General features: G+C 57.0%; 9 protein-coding genes across 9 annotated transcripts; 7 read left to right on the forward strand and 2 right to left on the reverse strand.

Annotated features, from left to right (window-relative positions):
• Window positions 1–47: 47 nt before the first annotated feature.
• Window positions 48–1,789, forward strand: rpt1 (proteasome regulatory particle base subunit RPT1). The gene is made up of 4 exons (XM_025669738.1): window positions 48–320; window positions 383–497; window positions 549–778; window positions 832–1,789. Exons 1-4 carry the CDS (start codon window positions 226–228, stop codon window positions 1,709–1,711), a joined length of 1,320 nt encoding a protein of 439 aa, XP_025529708.1. The 5' UTR covers window positions 48–225; the 3' UTR covers window positions 1,712–1,789.
• A 572-nt stretch (window positions 1,790–2,361) lies between these two features.
• BO86DRAFT_358353 (succinate dehydrogenase [ubiquinone] flavoprotein subunit) lies at window positions 2,362–5,090 on the forward strand. Its single transcript, XM_025669739.1, has 6 exons — window positions 2,362–2,462; window positions 2,578–2,632; window positions 2,695–2,768; window positions 2,823–2,986; window positions 3,040–4,428; window positions 4,480–5,090. The coding sequence occupies exons 1-6, from the start codon at window positions 2,421–2,423 to the stop codon at window positions 4,697–4,699; spliced, it is 1,944 nt and encodes a 647-aa protein (XP_025529709.1). The 5' UTR covers window positions 2,362–2,420; the 3' UTR covers window positions 4,700–5,090.
• Window positions 5,091–5,213: 123 nt separating this feature from the next.
• Window positions 5,214–6,710, forward strand: BO86DRAFT_377677 (uncharacterized protein; the record flags this gene model as incomplete). The annotated part of the gene is made up of 1 exon (XM_025670594.1): window positions 5,214–6,710. The coding sequence occupies one exon, from the start codon at window positions 5,214–5,216 to the stop codon at window positions 6,708–6,710; it is 1,497 nt and encodes a 498-aa protein (XP_025529710.1).
• A 758-nt stretch (window positions 6,711–7,468) lies between these two features.
• Window positions 7,469–8,361, forward strand: BO86DRAFT_417472 (kinase-like protein; the record flags this gene model as incomplete). Its single annotated transcript, XM_025675030.1, has 2 exons — window positions 7,469–7,936; window positions 8,068–8,361. 2 exons carry the CDS (start codon window positions 7,469–7,471, stop codon window positions 8,359–8,361), a joined length of 762 nt encoding a protein of 253 aa, XP_025529711.1.
• Window positions 8,362–8,848: 487 nt separating this feature from the next.
• Window positions 8,849–10,386, reverse strand: BO86DRAFT_358357 (uncharacterized protein; the record flags this gene model as incomplete). The annotated part of the gene is made up of 3 exons (XM_025669740.1): window positions 8,849–9,663; window positions 9,712–10,091; window positions 10,152–10,386. The coding sequence occupies 3 exons, from the start codon at window positions 10,384–10,386 to the stop codon at window positions 9,019–9,021; spliced, it is 1,260 nt and encodes a 419-aa protein (XP_025529712.1). The 3' UTR covers window positions 8,849–9,018.
• A 1,762-nt stretch (window positions 10,387–12,148) lies between these two features.
• Window positions 12,149–12,703, reverse strand: BO86DRAFT_298930 (uncharacterized protein; the record flags this gene model as incomplete). Its single annotated transcript, XM_025667431.1, has 2 exons — window positions 12,149–12,504; window positions 12,595–12,703. Coding segments are annotated over 2 exons (465 nt in total), but the record flags the coding sequence as incomplete, so codon positions are not given.
• A 759-nt stretch (window positions 12,704–13,462) lies between these two features.
• On the forward strand, window positions 13,463–13,956 carry BO86DRAFT_35244 (uncharacterized protein). Its single transcript, XM_025669481.1, has one exon. The coding sequence runs from the start codon at window positions 13,563–13,565 to the stop codon at window positions 13,860–13,862; it is 300 nt and encodes a 99-aa protein (XP_025529714.1). The 5' UTR covers window positions 13,463–13,562; the 3' UTR covers window positions 13,863–13,956.
• A 1,188-nt stretch (window positions 13,957–15,144) lies between these two features.
• Window positions 15,145–15,888, forward strand: BO86DRAFT_35247 (uncharacterized protein). Its single transcript, XM_025669483.1, has 3 exons — window positions 15,145–15,407; window positions 15,460–15,688; window positions 15,755–15,888. The coding sequence occupies exons 1-3, from the start codon at window positions 15,378–15,380 to the stop codon at window positions 15,835–15,837; spliced, it is 342 nt and encodes a 113-aa protein (XP_025529715.1). The 5' UTR covers window positions 15,145–15,377; the 3' UTR covers window positions 15,838–15,888.
• Window positions 15,889–18,613: 2,725 nt separating this feature from the next.
• Window positions 18,614–20,811, forward strand: BO86DRAFT_387661 (ABC1 kinase family protein). Its single transcript, XM_025671647.1, has 2 exons — window positions 18,614–19,522; window positions 19,581–20,811. The coding sequence occupies exons 1-2, from the start codon at window positions 18,717–18,719 to the stop codon at window positions 20,803–20,805; spliced, it is 2,031 nt and encodes a 676-aa protein (XP_025529716.1). The 5' UTR covers window positions 18,614–18,716; the 3' UTR covers window positions 20,806–20,811.
• The last annotated feature ends 13 nt before the right edge of the window (window positions 20,812–20,824 follow it).

Consider the following 20,824-nt stretch of genomic DNA (forward strand, 5'->3'; position numbering starts at 1 on the left):
ACTAGCGTCAACAGCTCGAACCGCATTCAAGCTGAGCTCGACCACCACATCACTCTTACCATCCCCCGTTCAAGCTCCATCCTCCTCCTCATTACATCCCTTTCTTCAACTCCGTCAACATCCGCTACTACCCTGTGTCCCTATACGCCGAACTAGACCTCCGAAACCACCGCTGACACCACTCCACGCTGTCCTGTCGCCTCGCCACCGGCTCACATCATCAGCATGCCTAGCGCTACGGGCCAGAACTGGGAGAAGTACCAGAAGAACTTCGCCGATGACGAAGAGCCGGAGAAGAAGATCACTCCTCTCACAGATGAGTACGTTGACCGGATGCTACCGCTCTGCCGACCGTCCCGTCTAGATGGCTAACTGGAACTAGGGATATCCAAGTACTAAAGACCTACGGCGCTGCTCCCTACGCCAACGCATTGAAGAAGCTCGAGAAACAGATCAAGGAGAGACAAGCAAGTGTGAACGAGAAGATTGGTGTTAAGGTATATTCCGGTTCTACCTTTGATGGGGGTAGTCCTTGCTGACCGGCATAGGAATCCGATACCGGCCTTGCGCCTCCACATCTCTGGGATGTTGCTGCGGACCGACAACGTATGGCGGAGGAGCAGCCATTGCAGGTAGCTCGGTGCACGAAGATCATTCAGGATGAGAAGGATTCAGACAAGAGTAAATACGTCATCAACGTCAAACAGATCGCCAAATTCGTCGTCAACTTGGGAGAGCGCGTTAGTCCGACAGATATTGAGGAGGGCATGAGAGTTGGGTATGTTACTGTGGTCTTGCCTATCATCCCGTTCCGATCTAACCGTGATACAGTGTCGACCGCAACAAGTACCAGATTATGCTGCCTCTTCCCCCTAAGATCGACCCGAGTGTGACGATGATGACAGTCGAAGACAAGCCCGATGTGACGTACGGTGATGTTGGTGGATGCAAAGAACAGATTGAGAAGCTGCGGGAGGTCGTCGAGATGCCCCTACTTTCGCCGGAGCGCTTTGTCAACCTCGGTATCGACCCTCCTAAGGGTGCTCTGCTCTACGGACCTCCCGGTACGGGTAAGACGCTTTGCGCTCGAGCCGTGGCCAACCGGACGGACGCGACATTCATCCGTGTCATCGGTAGTGAGTTGGTACAGAAGTACGTTGGTGAGGGTGCACGGATGGTTCGAGAGCTGTTTGAGATGGCGCGGACTAAGAAGGCATGCATTATCTTCTTTGATGAAATCGACGCGGTCGGTGGTGCTCGTTTCGACGACGGAGCTGGTGGTGACAACGAGGTTCAGCGTACTATGCTGGAACTGATTACACAACTGGACGGATTCGACGCCCGTGGTAACATCAAGGTTATGTTTGCGACCAACCGGCCGTCAACTCTGGATCCTGCTCTGATGCGTCCGGGACGTATCGATCGTAAGATCGAGTTCTCCCTCCCGGATGTTGAGGGCCGTGCCAACATTCTGCGCATTCACGCCAAGAGCATGTCGGTCGAGCGTGACATCCGGTGGGAGCTGATCTCTCGTCTATGCCCGAACGCTACGGGTGCTGAGCTTCGAAGTGTTGCAACAGAGGCGGGTATGTTCGCCATCCGGGCGCGTCGGAAGGTGGCTACTGAGAAGGACTTCTTGGCTGCGGTGGACAAGGTGATCAAGGGCAACCTGAAGTTCAACTCGACTGCGACGTACATGCAGTATAATTAGACGACTCTTAGGTATTTGGATTACATTACAAATTACAAACGCAATGGATGTGTATGATCATATACTAGGGACTTTGCTGTATGATGTCAATGTCAAGTTCTGGTTGATCCTGCCGAAGCGGCGGCAATCAGCAAGGGCGACAAGCTAAGTACATAGTAAACCACTTATACCTAGAGCGGCAGTAGTAAGCTTAAGTAGTTTCCCGTCTCATTGCAGTGAGGAGAAACTCAAGCTGCGCCTGGGGCCAGGCTCGGCTTATGCTTCTCCAGCTGCCTCAGGCTCATGCCGAAAGTACTGCACTCAGTAATCCTGGCAGGCTGTCTGTCAACTGGACTCGGCCGTCTTGCTCCGGAAAGTCTCGCGCTTTGCCGGGTGAGAAGAGGGCCGGACCACGTGCCCAGCAGATTTCGGCCAATGAAGGCGGACTGACTGCCCGAGGTGATTACCACTCCACAAATGTTGATTGGCTTGTTCGGCCCCGGTCCTCCCCGTCGGCAAGTGCAAAATGCTTATGTCAGCCGGGCCTTCCTCGCTCTTCCCAGCAGAACCGACGATCCAAAAGTGCAGCTCGCATGCAAACCAACCAGCCTTGAACCCCGACTTTCTCTCCCCCAGTCCTTGTGCTGTTGGATTTCCTTCCCCCCCCCCCAATCTCCCCTCCTTTCCCGGATTTGTTAGAGAAGTGTCTCTTTTCTTCTAATCCGTCATCATGAGCTCCTTGAGCTGGCGGAGCCTGGCTCCCGCATCTAAGGTCTGTTCCCTATCCCGATGTCTGTTCGTCTCGACTCCTCCAGACTCCAGATTTGGAGCGCGCGTTAGGACGCCACCCTCTCTCGAGGAGTTTACTGACATCTATCTTTGCGCAGATTTCCCGCGCCTTGAGGGATCAGAGACGTCTTTTTTCCTCCTCCCGGCCTGCTGGTACGCATTGGAATCGCATCGCCATCCCTTTCCGCCTCTCGCTAACTTCTCATCTCCGCTAGCCCGGATCTTTGGCAACGGACCCCTGCGCGCCAAGGAGGCCAATGGCTACATCTCCGACAAGTACCCCGTCATTGTAAGGATATTCCATGGTTATACGTTAGGAGTGTGATCTTAATCGTTGTTGCAGGACCACGAGTACGATGCCGTCGTCGTCGGTGCCGGTGGCGCTGGTCTCCGTGCCGCTTTCGGTCTCGCCGAAGCTGGCTTCAACACTGCCTGTGTCTCTAAGCTTTTCCCTACGAGAAGTCACACTGTCGCCGCTCAGGGTGGTATCAACGCTGCTCTTGGAAAGTATGTTATGGAGGTTTCTCAGGTTCGCAACGCGGCTAACCTTCGGCCTGTAGCATGCACGAGGATGACTGGAGGTGGCACATGTACGACACCGTCAAGGGTTCCGACTGGCTTGGTGACCAGGATGCCATTCACTACATGACCAGAGAGGCTCCTGCTAGTGTTCGTGAGTTGGAGGGCTACGGTTGCCCCTTCTCCCGTACCGAGGATGGTCGTATCTACCAGCGTGCTTTCGGTGGTCAGTCCAAGGAGTACGGCAAGGGTGGCCAGGCCTACCGTTGCTGTGCCGCCGCTGACCGTACCGGCCACGCCCTTCTCCACACTCTCTACGGACAGTCTCTCCGCCACAACACCAACTACTTTATCGAATACTTCGCCCTCGACCTTCTGATGGAGGATGGTGAGTGCCGTGGTATCATCGCCTACAACCAGGAGGACGGTACCCTCCACCGCTTCAAGGCTCACCACACCGTCCTGGCCACCGGTGGTTACGGACGTGCCTACTTCAGCTGCACTTCTGCCCACACCTGTACCGGTGACGGTATGGCCATGGTTGCCCGTGCCGGTCTCCCCAACCAGGATCTGGAGTTCGTCCAGTTCCACCCCACTGGTATCTACGGTGCCGGATGTCTGATCACTGAGGGTTCCCGTGGTGAGGGTGGTTACCTGCTTAACTCCGAGGGTGAGCGTTTCATGGAGCGTTACGCTCCCACTGCCAAGGATCTGGCTTCCCGGGACGTCGTCTCTCGTTCCATGACCCTCGAGATCCGTGAGGGCCGTGGTGTCGGTCCCGAGAAGGACCACATCTACCTCCAGCTCAGCCACTTGCCCGCCGAGCTCCTTCACGAGCGTCTGCCCGGTATCTCCGAGACCGCCTCCATCTTCGCCGGTGTCGATGTCACCAAGCAGCCCATCCCCGTCCTGCCCACCGTCCACTACAACATGGGTGGTATCCCCACCAAGTACACCGGTGAGGTTCTGAGCGTTGACGAGAACGGCCAGGACAAGGTTGTCCCTGGTCTGTACGCTTGCGGTGAGGCCGCCTGTGTGTCCGTCCACGGTGCCAACCGTCTGGGTGCCAACTCTCTTCTCGACCTGGTCGTCTTCGGCCGTGCCGTCTCCCACCGTGTTCGTGATATCGCCACCCCCGGCAAGGCCCACCGCGAGTTGGCCTCCGATGCCGGTGCCGAGTCCATCAAGGACCTCGACTTTGCCCGCAACGCCGACGGCCCCAAGTCTACTTTCGAGATCCGCAACGCTATGCAGAAGACTATGCAGACTGATGTCAGCGTTTTCCGTACCCAGGAGAGTTTGGATGAGGGTGTTGAGAAGATCACTGCTGTCGACAAGCTGTACGACCAGGTTGGCACCAAGGACCGCAGCATGATCTGGAACTCCGACCTTGTTGAGACTCTTGAGCTCCGTAACCTGTTGACCTGCGCGTACGTATCTCTGGGAGTTGCTCAGTATGATCATGGCTAACTCTGGATTAGTACTCAAACCGCCATTGCTGCCGCTAACCGCAAGGAGTCCCGTGGTGCCCACGCCCGTGAGGACTACCCCGAGCGTGACGATGAGAACTGGATGAAGCACACTCTCACCTGGCAGAAGAAGCCCCACGGTGAGGTCAAGCTGGGTTACCGTGCTGTTGAGCACAAGACCCTGGACGAGAACGAGTGCAAGCCTGTGCCTCCGTTCAAGCGTGTGTACTAAGCGCATTTGAGGCCAGGGGTGGTGCGAATGAGGGTAGAGGACGAAAAGAGCGAGGCGAAAATTCGACCGTGTCTATTTCCGTGTGTTTATATGTGTATATCCAAGGGTTTTTCCAGGCGATGAGTTTGGTGTACTCACGTGTGTTGTCTTTTATAGCCGTTGACTTTCCCATACAATGGAGTTTTCTTTGTGTTATTTCTGCCGAGTATGTCAACCCGGGGTTCAGTTCGAGGTCTTCTATTTGGCATGGCCGGTGCTGTCCCTTGAAACAAAGAAAGAGGACGGCTGCACACTGCCACTTTTTATGAGACCGTGGGCCTCTTTTCAGGCTGACTTCCTGGATACTCGACTTCGCTCATTCTTTGCTGTCCGGTGTTTCTCTCTTTGCTGCTCGTAGACCAACACTCGTTCAACCTACCAGCCGGACTGCACTTCAATCGCTTGATATCGCTCGTTTGGTTTTTGCCAGTCGCTCTTTGAGACGAAGTATAGCGAAGTACAGGGAATCACCGCCATGGCCGCCCTCGCCGTCCGAGCTGCGAGTGATTCCTGTCCGGCGAATACCCAGTGGTATGTGTGTGCGAAGGGAGGGTATAGTGGATGTTGCTCGGTTGATCCATGTACTTCGGGGGTTTGTGCGGATGATAGCAGCGGCGGCGGCGGCAGCAGCAGTAGTCGCAGTGAACCCGCCACCAGCAAGATATCCTCAACCTCATCGAAGAGCACCGTTGTCGAAGTCAAGACCAAGACCACCTCGACATCACCATCATCCCGCTCGACCACATCAGCCACCACCACCACCACCACCACAGTCCCAACGGCTACGCGCCCTACTACTACAGCCAATACAGCAACAACCACATCCACACCCATACTCCCAGCAACCACACACCACAAACCCAACCGAATCAACCAAGCCCTCATCGCCGGCGTCGTAGGCGGCATCCTCGCCCTCCTCATCCTCGCCGCCTTGGTGCTGTACTCGATCTACCGGGCCAAAAAACGCCGACGCGGCCAGTTCCGGCTCCTCCACTGGCGCCACCCTGGGACTTTGGGGTCGGGGTCGACGGCGAAAGTAAAGCGGTTAATCGGGGGCGAGGAGAGTGGGACGGAGATGGTGGAGACGAAGGGTTCGCTTCTCTTTTGCCCCTTCTTTCTTGAGGCTGAAGACTTAAATGGAGAGAAAGTAGCTAATTCGGGCACAGACTCGCACCTACACGCGCCGGCGCAAGCACGGCCACCTGATATTACGATCACAGTGCCAGCGCCAGCACCAGCGACACTAGCACCTGCACCAGCACCAGCAATACCACGACCACCAGCATCAGCAACCCTAAAAACCCCACCCCCAAACCGCACCCAAACTCGAACTCCAACCCCACCCCCACAAATAAAGCCTTATGTCACCCCTCCCCGCCAAAAAGCCCCCGACCTAGCGTCTCCCTCTCCCTCCCCCTCCCCGCAAATCCAAATCTCCCCGCTCAACGACCGAGACCGCCACCTCGCGATGCGCTCGAGCAACCCCGAAAGCGTAAGCCCGCTCGTCTCGCCGGAGACCACGCCTACCAAGAAACCTCCCCCTGCGCCGGGGCGGATGCGGGGTCATCATGTTAATGGGAATGTTCATGTTAATGTGAAGCCTCCTGTGCCGATGAGGGGGGGGGGGGGGGGGGGGACTTTGGGGGGTGCTGTTGCTCCTGCCTCTGCTGTTGCTGCGGCTGCTGGTGGTGGTACTGCTACCGCTGGTACTCGGACTTCACGCACAGAAAGAAGAAGGGCAGCAGCCACAGCGGCCGAATTATCGGATACGGGATTCTATCGGCAGCGAGCGGAGTTGCCGGCGCGGATGGAGAGGGAATTGATTAATGTTCCCTGGCGGGGGAGGCGGTGGGAGGAGGGGGGTGAGGAGGGGGATAGGGATGGGGCGAGGGAGAGGAGGATTATTACGGCGGATGGGGCGGTGATGGTTGCTAGTGTTCTGACGGTGGGTGGGGATGAGGTTTTTGACTGATTCTTGGGATGTTGTTTTTTCCTGCTTGGTACTAGTAGTCAGGTGGGCTAGGGGGATTGCATATTTGGTTGGGGGTGTTGGTGTTGGTGTTGGCATTGGTATTTGGGAGAGAGGGGTCGTTTGGTTCAGCCTGTTGCTTTTTGGTTGCGTTTTTAGAGGATCATGTTTGGTTGTTTATGTTTATATACCGACTCCCTCTGACGATGATGCTGTTAAGTACGACGCGGAGAACCGTGGCCTTGCGCGAGCTCGTCTTAAGCACACAGCCGACTATCCCTTCCTTCCACACCCGCATTGGGTCTGTCTAGTGCAGGACTTACGTATTTTAAGATATTGTATAGCCATGGCAGTACAGTCAAAAGGCTGCTTTCGATAATCATATGCCTCATGTTTTTTTCTACCAACCGCGCTTTCAATTCAACAAAGTGACTGACGTCATGTGGCCTCGACCCTCATACGGCCCACCCGCTAGCCCTAGTATGAGACCCATTGTTACTAAGTAAATGTCCCTTACTGCAGCTTTCAGTGTTGGCAGGAATAGCGCGTCGTTCGATGACCTCTGCAAGAACATCACTCTGAGAATGATGAACCCTAGCTGGAGACTTCCTCGCCCATTCTCGCAACCAGTGGTATTTCGTCGACAGAATCAGGACTTTTGCCTGTGCCGCTTTCGCATCATACCAAAGACCCGCCGTCACCTCAGAGCCTCTCCGTCACCGCACCCACCTCGGCGCTTTCATACCGCGGCTAACGCGTCCATGGACGATCTATACCACCCTGAGGTAGATGTTGAATATCTTGAGGAATATGTGCCTGGCGGATACCACCCAACTCTGATCGGAGACCGCTTTGGTAGCGGCCGCTATACTGTCGTTCACAAGCTTGGGTTTGGTGGATATTCAAGCATCTGGCTCGCGCGGGATCAGCAACGCCAGCGCTATGTATCGCTAAAGATACTGACTGCGAGAGCATCATCAGATAGCCGCGAGGGGGACGTCCTTGAACACTTGATGAAGAGTGACCTTGCTCATGTTATTCCGCGGCTACTGGACCAATTCTCGTTCCACGGTCCAAACGGACATCATCGGTGCTTGGTCGGAGAACCTGCGGGAGGTAGTATTGCTAAGGCTAAGGAGGACAGCACAAATCTCATGTTTCCAGTGGACGCTGCTCGATCTATCGCCGCCCAGCTCCTCTTAGGGCTGTCTTATTTGCATGCAACCGGGGTATGCCACGGAGGTGAGGATCCGTGCATCGCTGTTCACTGATCGTGCATACTAATCCAGCAGATCTCCATCTGCGCAACTGTCTCTTACGCATCCCCAACTTCGACGGCCTAAGCACAGCCGAGCTATAGGAGCGCTTCGGCGAACCCTTCGCGGTTCCTATCCGGCGCGTAGATGGAAAGCCCGGGGACCCCCACGCACCGCCGCATGCCATCTATCCCATGGCGTTGGGCATGCCCGCCAACGAGCTGGATGACCCCGAAATCATCATCTCGGATTACGGAACGTCCTTTCTTGTGGCACGGAGACCCTCGCCGACTCTTCACACCCCCGGCCCTCTACTCCCCACCCGAAGACCTCTTCAACGAGCCCATCCTTCAGCCCACCGCGGCCGATATCTGGACCCTCGGCGTCGACTTGTATGAGGTCCTGGGCGAGCGCCCCCTATTTGAGACATTCGCCTGGGACCGAGACGACATTGTCGCCGAGATGGTCAACCCCCTGGGGGCCCCCGCCCCTACGATGGTGGAATTCGTGGGCGCAACACGCGCCGAATTCTTCGAGGCGGATGAATTGGGGGTCCCTGGGCCGTGGCGAGACGGCGCCGACGTGCCAATGGGACGTTGCAGCTGGGGACCTCCGTGCGCTGGAGGACTTGCTCCGAGCGATGATGGCGTTCGAACCGTCCGAACGGCCCACCGCGGACCAAACTCCTGAGGTCAGCGTACATGGTGCAGTGGGCGTTGCCCGCGGGGGAGAGGCAGAAAAAGCCGGAATCACTGGCACAATTTCAACCTACCGATGTTGGAATTTCCCGCTCGAGATTGGGCGATTCAATCCGAGCGAGCATGGATATGGTACGGTACGGGTACATAATCGGCGACGAACTCTGAAGAGCCTCGATGGATGTATATGATATTCACGGAGTAGTCCCCGCCCTTCGAATATTATTCCCTTTCGACACCCTCGAATCAGGACGGCTCTTGCTGGCATGCCGCCATTTCCTCGAAGAACAACACAGGCCATCGTGCGGCGCTCTATCCACGCCTTGCCTTACACAGAACTGGATACGTACTTTTAAACTACAACATCTCCACCACCGTCCAAGTCACCGTCCAGCCAACCCTCCCCCCCAACTTCTCCATCACCCGCCGACTCGCGCCGTTCCCCATCGCCACATTCGTATGCACCAGCATACCGGTATCGGGGTCATCCTCCCTCGTCCACCACCGCCCATCCTCCACCATCCCCCGTCTCATCGCCTCCAGCGCCACCCGCCCCGCCAGCCCATGCCCCCGATACGCCGCCTCAACATGCAACGTCGCCAGCGACCCATCGGGACCGAGAAACGCCCACGCCACGGGGTCTTCGGCGTCCTCTTCCCCTGCACCAACTGTCCCGGCATGCTGCTGCTGCTGCTGCTGCAGCTCCCGCTGCACATAAATCGCCGCCCCCGGCAACATCGCCAACGTCGCATCCGACCGCGGAATCACCGTGCGGCTCCGCACGAGGGCGAAATGTTCCGGCTGGACGCCGCGCCGTCCCTCCCGGGTGTGGAATCGGAAGCCGGCCGGGGTAGCAGCACCAGCACCAGCCCCAGCCCCAGCACCAGCACAAACCACCTCCCGCCCAAACAGATACTTGACATACGGGGAACGATCGTAGCGATGCACCTTGATCCCCGGAACGAACGCCGCGGACCCAGACGTATACACCTTGCCCAACTCCTGCAGCTCCACATCCCACCCCCCTTCCTTCTGGGGAAGCTCCCCAACAAGCAACGCCAGTAGGCCCGTGTGCAGGTTCCCGATGAGAAAGGCCTGCGGCGGGGGCGGGGCGAGCTGGTGGTCTTTTGCTGTTGCTGTTGCTGTTGCTGTTGCTGTCGCTGTCGCAGCGAGGTGGGCGGTGTACGCGGGGAGCAGGCGGGTGTGGATGTGCTGAAAGAGGGCGAGGAGTTGGCGGCGGATTGTTTGGGCATGCTCCGGATGGAGGAGGGAGAGCCGGTCCGCACCGGTCTCCGGACTCTGTGGGGCATTGCTGTGGCTACGGGGGAGTGGGATATCGAGTACAGAAGTCGCTTCGGCGCTGCTGTAGATCACCACTTGGGTTTCGCGGCCGGCGTGCAGGTCGATGTAGGCTGCTAGCCAGGGTCCTTCTGCGTCTGCTTCTTCTTCTTCTTCTTCTGGTGGTGCGGCTGGTGCGGCTGGTGCATCACTGCCGGGAGTGCAGCGCGTCGCTTCATGGACCGGTGGGCCTGCATCCGCATCCGCCGCAAACGTCGCCACGACGACGGCGGTGGAGGTGGGATACGCGCGGTGATGCTGGATGCGACGCAGCAGGGGGATCGAGTAGGGCAGATGGGATCGGAGGCGCGTGAGGATCCCAGATGGCGCGGACCAGGTTGAGGCCGGGAGCTCGTGAATCACCACAGGATCTAGATCTGGATCCATCGTGTTGGGATTGGGGGGGGGGGGGGGGTAGCCCACACTTGGTTGAATACGGGGTTGTGGGAAAGGGATTGTTTTTTTTTTTTTTTTTTTGGTGGCAGGATTTTCGGTGGCTGTCGTCCAGCTTGATTGACTCTTTTTGGATCTGGATCTATCGATTCAGGTTGACGGCTCGGAAGGATTTATTCAGGTCGCTTAGGTCGGTTGTCCACGGGCGGACGGTAGATCGGAGAATTTGCCCTCCTGGGGTACAGTCCAGACAGTACTGTCTGTACATGCACAGTGGAATACTGGCGGTCAAAGGACAGGGAACAAAAGCAAGTAGAATTATCCGAGTTCTTGTCCGTTGATGCTTGGCTTGGGGTGATCGGCGAGGATTTCCAATATGACAGGTCAAGGCAGAGGGGAATTCGGTTGGGACTTGGGGGCTAATTTACATAGTAGTTATACTAAGATAACTACTGTGTAGAAACGAGGTGAGTCATTTGGCCGCCCAGAAGATCGCCATCTACACTAAGGATTAGTTTAGTGGACTTACAGAATCCCTGACTTGGTTACCCCGTACCCGGTAGTAGTTATTCTGTTGACCAAGATAAGTTAAGTGACGATAAGTCACTCTCACTCAAGATTGCGTAGTTAGTCTAGAGTATTTGTCATGCTGACAGTCCGGACAGCCTGACAGCCTGACAACTCGAGAGTCGGGCTGATTTGGCGGTCGGATTCATAACATTAAGATTCCTGGGCCGACTTCCAGTGAGTCTGAAACTAGTTTACTAGGTACTAGTAACCAAGAATTCCCCCAGGTCTAGTCAGCCTGTTCCTGAATGAACGCTCGGATTCCCCGACCAAAGCCAAGAAATGACTGGGCGGTGCAGCCAGAACCTCAAACTAGGGTGAGACTTGGGCAGTCAAACCAAACACCAACCACAAACGCAATCTCAAACTTGACCTGGAGGGATAGGCTGGGTACCTATTTTTGTCACCCCTCATGCATTAGCCGTGCATGGCAAAGAATCTTCCATGGATTGTTCCATGCACACACATGTGGCTGGCTGACCGCCAGTGAGTCAACTTCGAACCTTGAAGTTGACACGGAACAACCCCATGTGGGCTTCCCCCTTTTTTTTTTCCTGCCCCATCTTTTTTCCCCCCTTCACCGCACCATTCACCATGCAGCACCCACCATTCAGCTTTCAGCTTTCTTTCAGCTTGGGGCTTGATGTCTCAATGCAATTGTTTTAGCGCCGATGATCGAGGAGGGGCTTGACAATTTGACAGGTCCAGTGCACTGGGTCGCGTGCTTTTGGGGGGGGGGGTTTGGTTTATTCATTCCCGCCCCTAATGCTAATGCCCACTGCCCATTGCCCAGGAACGTAAGTAGTTTATCGAGTTCCGGGTCTAGTCTAGTTGGATGGGGTTCACAACACGATTTGGAATCTTCCGCTGGATCGACACTACACTACTTTCACCCGAGTCTTAATTGATCCTCATATTATCTGGAGTGTCGTACTCGAGCCCAGGGTTACTAGTAACCTAAGTCTGCTAACCCGGATCCGGGAATGAGAGGCGTGGCTTTGGGCAGTATACTCCGTACCGGGATGACAATCCTTCTCATCATTTCGCGATTGCCGATGCAGAAAATCATGTTCGGCTGCATTGTTGTCAATCTAAACCAAGGCAAAGGAATTGAATCGAAACGAACGAACAGAGAAAAACAAGCGCCAAAACCCCAAATCGTAAACATCATCAATCACCATCAACCACTCCACGGACTCCGAGGCCCCACCATCCAATCCTCCATCGCCAACCAGTCACTCCACCGCGATTCCGCCAGCCGCAGCTCCTCCTCCGCCGGCGCCCGCAACGGACGCAGGAAGGGCGTCTGCTCGTCCGGCGGCAGGTCGTACGCCGCTTTGGTCGCCGCCCACCCGCTGCTCTTCGCCGTAAACAGGTAGGTCTGCCGCTCCTGCTGCACCACACACCCCACCCCGCCCGCCCACCCCGCCCCGAAGAAGGCCTGCAGCACCTCCGGGCTGTCGTGCCCCGTCACCACGAGTCGTCGGATGTACCGCCGCAGCTGCACGTGAGCTGCTGCTGCTGTTGCTGTTGCTGTTGCTGTTGCTGTCGCTGTTGTTGCTGCTGCGTCCGAGGAGGAGGACGAGGAGGAGGAGGAGGAGGTTGGTTGGTGCTCGATCCGCTGGCATGGTAGACGGATGTTCAGAAACGCGGCTAGCGATAGGACCGCGGGCGAGAATTGGCCTTGCTCGAGGAAGTACTGCGTGCAGCGCAGATACTGCGGATACCATGTGTCCAGCAGGTCGAGCGGAGTCGACGACGGATCTGCAGATGGATTGGCAGCCGTGTCCGGTGAGATCGGCAAAAAGGGATGTTGCTGATGCTGTTGCTGTTGCTGTCTTGGAGCAGCAGCAGCAGCAGCAGCAGCAGCAGGTGATTCGGGAGCAGCAGACGAGTATTTCGTCGAGGTGGATGAAGACGACGCGGGCGTGGATGGCCCGCCGCCGGCTGGGGACATATTCACAGGTCTAGAACCGGATTGGAGTTCAGTGGTGTCCAGCGAGAGAGATTCTGTGTGGCCCAGGGGCCGTGATCTTTAGAGGTGCGCGGGAAGGCTTGATCCAAAAGGCTTTCTTACTTGCGGGAAAACAGTCGGGGGAAGCGATGGGCGACTGATCGGACCAGTCCATTGACGGAGAGCTTCGCTGATAATCGTGTTCGGAGGGGACTGGACTTAGCGCCATGGGACGTAGACATGTGCTGGCTGACGGATGCAAACGAGTAAATGGTGCACGATGGATGATCTGAGAGGAGAATCGACACGAGGGAATCTCCTCCTTATACTTCTCGGACCCCTCCCCTCGGGACAAGGGGGGGAGGGGGGATGGCGGCCAGCCCGATGGCCGTCCCGAAGGGGAAAGAAAACAGCAACAAGCTCAAGCTCACGGCGAGGGGCCGCATGACAGGGGAGTGTGGAGAGCCGACGGTCGTGGGTGTGAAGCTATCCCGACTATTGACGCCCTAAGCGGAGACGGACAGGGTCAAGCCACGGGCTTCTCCGCCAGACCGCCACAGATCTGTTCGCAGTCCGCAGATGTTCGGGGCCGGCGGGGCCGTCGGAGCGTGGCTGTGCAGCCCTATTGAGAGGCCTGAGGCTGCCAGGCATGCAGATAGTCGACAGGGAAGATGTAACTGCACTGTGTAAGGTCTCTCGTCCTCGCTGCATCCTTGTCGCGTTAGTTATTCAGTATCCAATAGTCTACCCAATGCTTGCCTACCCGTCAGCAGCTCCCCATCTAGACCTTCGCATTGTCTATCCATCTATCCATACTATGTGCATCCAGACCCGAGAACCTGGACAACTCCCTGGCGCTAGAGACACCAGGATTTGGAAAACACGGACATTAGCGGCGATTTCGCTTATCCCGACCTTTGATAGGATCCTAGGAAGTGAAATAGATTAATATTACGCTGCGTCCTAAGAGCTAGCTGAGGGACTAAGAGGATAATGGTGAGGAATAGCGATGGAGATGGAGGAGTGGAGAGGGTCCCATCCGCCCTCCGCCTCCTGAGAAAACAGGCTCCCAGGCAGGAATCAATAGTCACCCACCGATCTGTGACAGCTCCGCTGCTGACTGACACTCGCTCACTCTCACACAGTAGTCTCCATCCCCCGCACCATCTCTCCTGCTGACCCTCCGACGCAATCGTGACACAACCCTCCTCTTCCCACTCGGTGGCCACCCTGACCAACTTCTCCTTGTTCTTCAATCGAGCAAAAAAAAGAAAAGGGTGTGTACAGGCGCGTCACCATACATATGCAACCCCCCAGGAACGGCACAACGTGGACGATAGTCCGACCTGACCGGCTTTCTCCCATGCAAGGGGAAGCAGGCGACAGGCTTGATCGCCGTCCATCGGACACCCCGGCCACCGGCCACTCGGCCATGCTGGCGGTCGATCAGCTAGACTACTCCTGCGAGCGAAGCAGACGTGCAGTCGATGCAGCAACACACACTAAACACACTAAACAGTAGTGCTGCAGTCCCCGCCCTCTGACGCACTGGATCCGGATTCGAAACCAAGTGCCTGACCGAGTGGAGTCCCACCTGCGGCCATTCCCGATCGATGACTGGATGGTCACAAATCGACAGATGAAGATGCTCTCAGCTATCCTGCTTAGGGCCAGCTAGTTCCTGAGACCGTCCGCCAGTCAGCCTGGACAATGCGGTCGCCGTCAACCCGTCGGACCTGAATTAGCCCAGGGCAACTGCGACTAACCCGGTTTCCCGCCCGGTTTTCGCTCTAACCTAACCTTGAAATTGATCTGGCGACCACTGAAGTGATGATGAGATCATGCCTGACCTAAATTCAAATCAGGCCCGGCGATGCGATCCATCGACTCCTCGCTCCTGGTCGGCCGGCACGACTGGGATTATCCTGGTCGGTGATCCTCGCGGCTGGGATCTCGTAAATTGTCAGCCATCGGTGAACAATAGATTAGTTAGTTGATTAATTCGGTCAAGAAAAAGGAAAATGAAAAGAAGGTTTGGATTTTCTAATTGTTGCCAGGATAAGCGAACGAAAAAAAAAAATGCCAATTAAACAACAAGGCTAGCCAGGGTCAGGTCAGGTCGATGCGTGGCAGCTGCTCCCCACCTTCAACTAAAACCAGCCAGGCGTGGCTGACAATCTCCTCTGACCTCCACCAGGGCACGGCTGTTCGGCCGCATGTTATATAACTATCAAGGTTTCTCCCGAGCTTGTCTCCATCCAGTTCCAAAGTCTTTTCAGAGAACGTGTCTCTCTTTCAGCAATCACATTCTTCGTCAATCGCGAGATCTATATCTATCGATCGCTATCCTCTGCCGTTCTACATCGTTCTATACACCGATCCGCCGAACCACTACACATACTACCTACCCACCACCGATCTCTCAAATCACATCAATCACATCTCTTACAACCTCACATCCACCATGACTTACAAGAGCAACTACGAGCCTTACGTGAGTATCACGCCAGCCTCATCACCGATAACGGAATACTGATACTCAACAGACCAGCCAGAGTCTGGACATTGACCGACAACGCTCTCCCGAGGAGATCCTCTATCCACTGGGATCACTGTACCCGCATGTTGTCGCCCTGCAATTGCAATCCGACGAGAATCCATGGGCCAAGGCCCGCCACCTCGCAGACTATCCGGATACATGCTACTGGACCGATATGTCTTATCCGCCCACCCCGGAGCATTTTTCGTCTAAGCCCAGTGGCCGCCGATACAGTGGTATGTTCGCCCACCAGTGTGACCTGTCACCCCAGGTGCATGTGAGCCACGCTAACCCTGACGCAGACTCCACTGCCGGCCGCTTTGTTTCGCGTATTCGTCGCTTTTTGAGCCGAGACGAGCTGCGCCGACGCCAGCGACATGCCTGACGGGCATTCCTTTCTTTTCTTCATCCAATCATCGTCTCCCTTCGACATTCTTCTTCTTTTTCTGAGCTTTTGACTTCGCATTTTGAGCCTTTCTCTACTCTTTTAGACTTCATCCACAGCGCAAATACCCTGTCCGGGACGACGGCTTTTCATTTGTCTTATTGTCATCATCACCATCACCATCACTACAGGCATTCTAGATCTCACTCCTTGAGGCGTTTCCTTGTACTGCCACTTGGCATTTCTCTTCTCCATCTGTTTCATCTTTCTCATGTCCTGTCTCTCTCCATGTTATCATTTCGGATTTGGTTGGTTTTAGCGAGGAGTTTCGGGCATCAGACGCAAGGGGGGGATATACACCTGGGACGAACGGTTTCGGCATTAGCATAGTGGTCGACTTTTATCTACACTTACGGATAGCGAATAACTCTAATGAATCAATGTGAACTCACAACCGGACCTCGCACGCTTTCGGGCAACTGTAATGCTAGCCAGCCCCTTATTGCTCCGTAGGGAGGAACCTTAACTTCAAACCCAATCTAATCAGCTCCGTGACGGACTGGCTCTGCCCCCCTCTCCCCAGCCATGGCCCCATTCTTCCGTCTCATCGAAGCTCACTTTTCCCCCCTCCCCCTTGTTTGATTCAGGTCCCCGACGAGGGAGAACAAAGAAGCCCGGCTGCCCGACACCGCCCCCGACCCTCCACACCATCCATTCCAATCTGACCTAGCACTTTGGGGCACCTCAATCGAGTAATCTCTTCTCCCCCGGGCCTTGCCTCCCCGCATTCCTCCCGTCGCACCGTCCCGATCAGGTGAGCGGGATCCGACAGCTCGCACAAGGACGTCCCAGTCTCATCTGCACGCGGTATATTTCTTACCTGCAGGAGGACAACGGGGGAGTTTTTTGGTGGGGGGGGGGTCCGTCTATCGTTCAATAGTCTTGCTGCGAGTTGGATGATCGGAATCAGTGCGGTGGTGGTTATGGGAAGGTGAGTGTCAATGCATGCGATGCGCAAACAACATTATCGTCCCTCTGCAGGATCATCGATATGATTGATACATCGATATCAGAGTTTTTTACGTTCGCGTTCACGATTTGCCGCGAGGATGGTCCACGGACGACGCCCCCCCTCCCCCCTCCTGCTGTACGGGTGTACCCGCGCTGGCCGCGGATATCACGAACTCTACTGCCCCCCTCCCCCTCTGGGTGGTGTGGGTGATCTTCCGGCCGGGCATTGTCGGTTGTGGCGGGCAGAGAAAGAAAGCAAGAAAGAAAGGAATTGTCGAGATTACCTTAGACGGACAGCTAAGCGATCGATGCTCGATCTATCACATCGAGAGGAATCCTGGATTTGGCCAATGGTCTGCTTTGTTAGGTGTTCGATTGCTGGAGGACATCAAATCGATGGTGGGGGTGAGGGCATTAGGGCTCAGTTCGGTTCATTAATTGAGGAGAGCATGCAGGTTGTTGGTTTTTGTTCTCATTGTTTTTCTTCCGCGGGGAGGTTGGAAGGGGGGGGGGGTCCTATCTTTGGTGGCCGGAAGGCAGAGGACCGGTGCGTTGAGGGCTTGAATTCAGAGTGGGAATCTCCGAATGATGCCCGAGGATTGCCGGAGGGGAGGTTGAAGCTGGATGGACTATGGGGGGAAGAATTGATGCGGGGGAAGGGAAGGGAAGAGAACTGGGGGTGGTTTGTCGATCATCCAGGGGAGAGACAGAGAAGAAACACTGCCACTTCCACTCTTTTCCTTCTTCCCCCCTCCTCCTCTCAGTGTTCGACATGTTCGACACTTCTCCTCCTCTCCTCTCACTTGACTCCTATCGTTCACTCTTTCTTTTCTGTTCTCTCTTCATCTCCCCTCCGGTCTCCTTACATCACGTATAACCCATTATTGCCGTTTAACCATGCGGCTTCTCATTCTTGGCCTCTGGATAGTGCTTGTTATCTCCCCGGTCACTGCCAAATTCAGCGCCACTTGCTTCAAGGCCATCGTTGCCCTCACCAGTCGTCCGCACGCTCTCCTCGAGCAGTTCCAACAGGAGATCTGCGACCAAGGCTGTCGACCGACGGTCGCGCATTGGGACCTCTGGACGCGCAACCATACCTTCCGGCCCGCCGTCCGCAGCCTCCTGGCCTGGGGAGATCACCCCGACCACCAGGAGGCGGCGATGATGCGCCTGGGGGACGAGGTGGCCGCGCTCATCAAGCGTCAATGCGGCCCGCTGCTGGACGGCGGCCGCGATGTCTGTGCGGATGGAGAGACCCTGGCCGCGTTCGGCTCCTGCTTCAAAAAGAGTTTTGTGCGGGCCGCGCTGGTTCATCTGCCCCGGTTGCTGCCCTTGGCTTCCGAGCCGGTCTGTCAGGCCCAGTACGAGTGGGTACAGAAGGACCAGCTCTGGGAGGAGATCATTCCCAACAAGATGCGCGAGTATGCCGGGGTGTGTCGGCAATTGGGGGGCGAGATGATGGTGATGGGGGGGGAGATGTATAGTTTCTAGTTGTGTACTGTACTGTACAGTAAGGTACCTAGTTACATGCTATCTTTCAGTATGTATGTAAGTAAGCTGCTGCTGCTGCTGCTGCTGCTGCTGCTGCTGCTGCTGCATGCATGCAATAATACTACCTAGTATGTATGTACTGTATTGCTTGCTGGGAACCCGATCGGGCTTATCTCCGTCTCCGCCAGCGCGTTAACTCCGCCCCCGGCCTTCCGCCGCTTTAACTCGACCGCCTCACGTCATCCTCTCTTGCAGCTGCCACTGCAACGCCATCTCTTTTTCTTTTCTTCATTCTTCATTCAACCTCAACCAAGTTGTTTTTCCAACTCTCTTTCCAACCCCGCCATGCCATTTCTTCCGCTGGATATCTCGGTATAATGGCATCAGCCAATTATCTGCGCCTCCTGCGCTCTCCCGTTGTATCCCCCTCTCTTCTCGTCCGCTCGCGTGCCCACCACCAGTTCCAGTTCCCAGCTCCGCCGCGGCGGTACCCAGCCCTCTCCAACCGCCGCCATGTCCACCCCGGGCGATACCAGCCCTTCGTTCCGCCCTCGCCGGCCTCCCTAGGCAAGCCAACCCCAGCCAAGACCTACACGCGCACGCGCAAATGGCTGCGTCGCCTCGTCTATCTCTCCCTCACCGCCGGGGCGATCTACGCGGTCGACAACCAATTCTACGCCGCCAGCCTGACCCGCACGGCGCGCACCTTCGGCCTAGGCCTCCTCGTGGCGCTAGACTACAAGATCAACTTCCGCCCCAACCCTCCGCTGGCCAGCTCCATCGCCGCCGTGCACACGCGCAACGCCGAGCGGCTGTCCGACCTCCTGCGGCACAATGGCGGCCTGTACCTGAAGATCGGCCAGGCGATCGCCATGCAGTCCGCCATCCTGCCGCCCGAGTTCCAGAAGATGTTCGCGCGCATGTTCGACGACGCGCCGCAGAACGACTGGAAGGAGGTCGAGAAGGTCATCCGCGAGGACTTCGGCGGTCGCTCCGTCGAGGAGGTCTTCGGGGTCTCGTTCGCCGGGGAGCCCGGCAAGGGCCTCATGGAGCGGACGGCCCGGGCCAGTGCCAGCGTGGCGCAGGTGCATTGGGCGCGTCTGGCGGATGGCCGCGAGGTGGCGATCAAGATTCAGAAACGGGAGATCGGCAAGCAGATCACATGGGACCTGTGGGCGTTCAAGTATGTTTCCGGGTCGCTGGACGGCTTTTCGTCTGGCCGCATGCGCTAACTTCAGCAGGGTGGTGACATGGATCTACAGTCGGCTCTTTGACATCCCGTTCTACAGCCTGGTCCCGTACGTCACCGAGCGACTCTCCCTGGAGACGGACTTTGAGAATGAAGCCGACAACTCCGAGAATATGGCGCGGTTGGTGGCCGGCGAGCCCCGCCTCCGCGACCGAGTGTACATCCCCAAGGTCTACCGCGAGCTCAGCTCGAAGCGAGTGATGACCGCCGAGTGGATCGAGGGCGTCCGCCTCTGGGACAAGAACTCCATCACGCGACCCTGGCGTGGCGGCTGGCGTCAAGGCACCCCCGGTTGCCACGGCACGCCGCTCGACCCGCCCTCCACCACGGCCCAACACAACCCCACCCCCAACCCCAACCTCGATCGCAACGCCACGCAGCTCAAACCCGAGCGCACCCACTGGCGCGGCGGCTACAGCGACAGCGGGCTGGGCCTTTCCCTCAAGCAGGTCATGACCACGATGGTCGACCTCTTCTCCGCGCAGATGTTCCTCTGGGGGTACGTCCACTGCGACCCGCACCCGGGCAACATCTTCATCCGACGGACGCCTGCGGGCAACCCGGAGCTCGTCCTCATCGACCACGGCCTGTACATCCACATGGAGCCGGCCTTCCGGCACCAATACGCGCGGTTCTGGAAAGCGCTCCTCACCTTCGACAACCCCACTCTGTCGGAGATCGTCTCCTCGTGGGGCGTCCAGAACACCGACCTCTTCGCGTCGGCGACGCTGATGCGCCCCTACCGGGGCGGCGACCTGTCGACCCACCGCTCCGTCTCGCGCACCCTGTCCCCGGCCGACCCGGCGACGCTCCACTACGAGATGCAGCAGTCGGCGCGCCGCGCGATCCGCCAGATCCTGGGGGACGAGGAGAAGTGGCCGCGCCCGCTGATCTTCATCGGGCGCAACCTGCGCATCGTGCAGGCCAACAACCAGTTCCTGGGCAGCCCCGTCAACCGCGTCAAGATCACGGGCACGTGGGCCTCGCGCGCGCTGGCCGAGGACCGGCCGGAGGGCGTGGCCGCCCGGCTGCGCGGCGCCTGGGCCCACCTGGTGTTCCGGGCGGTGCTGTTCGGGACGGATCTGTTCTTCTGGTTCACGAAGGTGCGCCAGTTCTTGCGGCTGGGCGGTGGGATGGAGGATGAGATCGAGTTGCAGATGCGCGGCGTGGCCAAGGACATGGGGGTCGAGCTGGGGAGTAATATTTTCGAGGGATAGTTTCGGTGGCAGGTGGTGG

The sequence above is a fragment of the Aspergillus japonicus genome (genome assembly GCF_003184785.1).
Source record: "Aspergillus japonicus CBS 114.51 unplaced genomic scaffold BO86scaffold_12, whole genome shotgun sequence".
Taxonomy (NCBI): Eukaryota; Fungi; Ascomycota; class Eurotiomycetes; order Eurotiales; family Aspergillaceae; genus Aspergillus; species Aspergillus japonicus.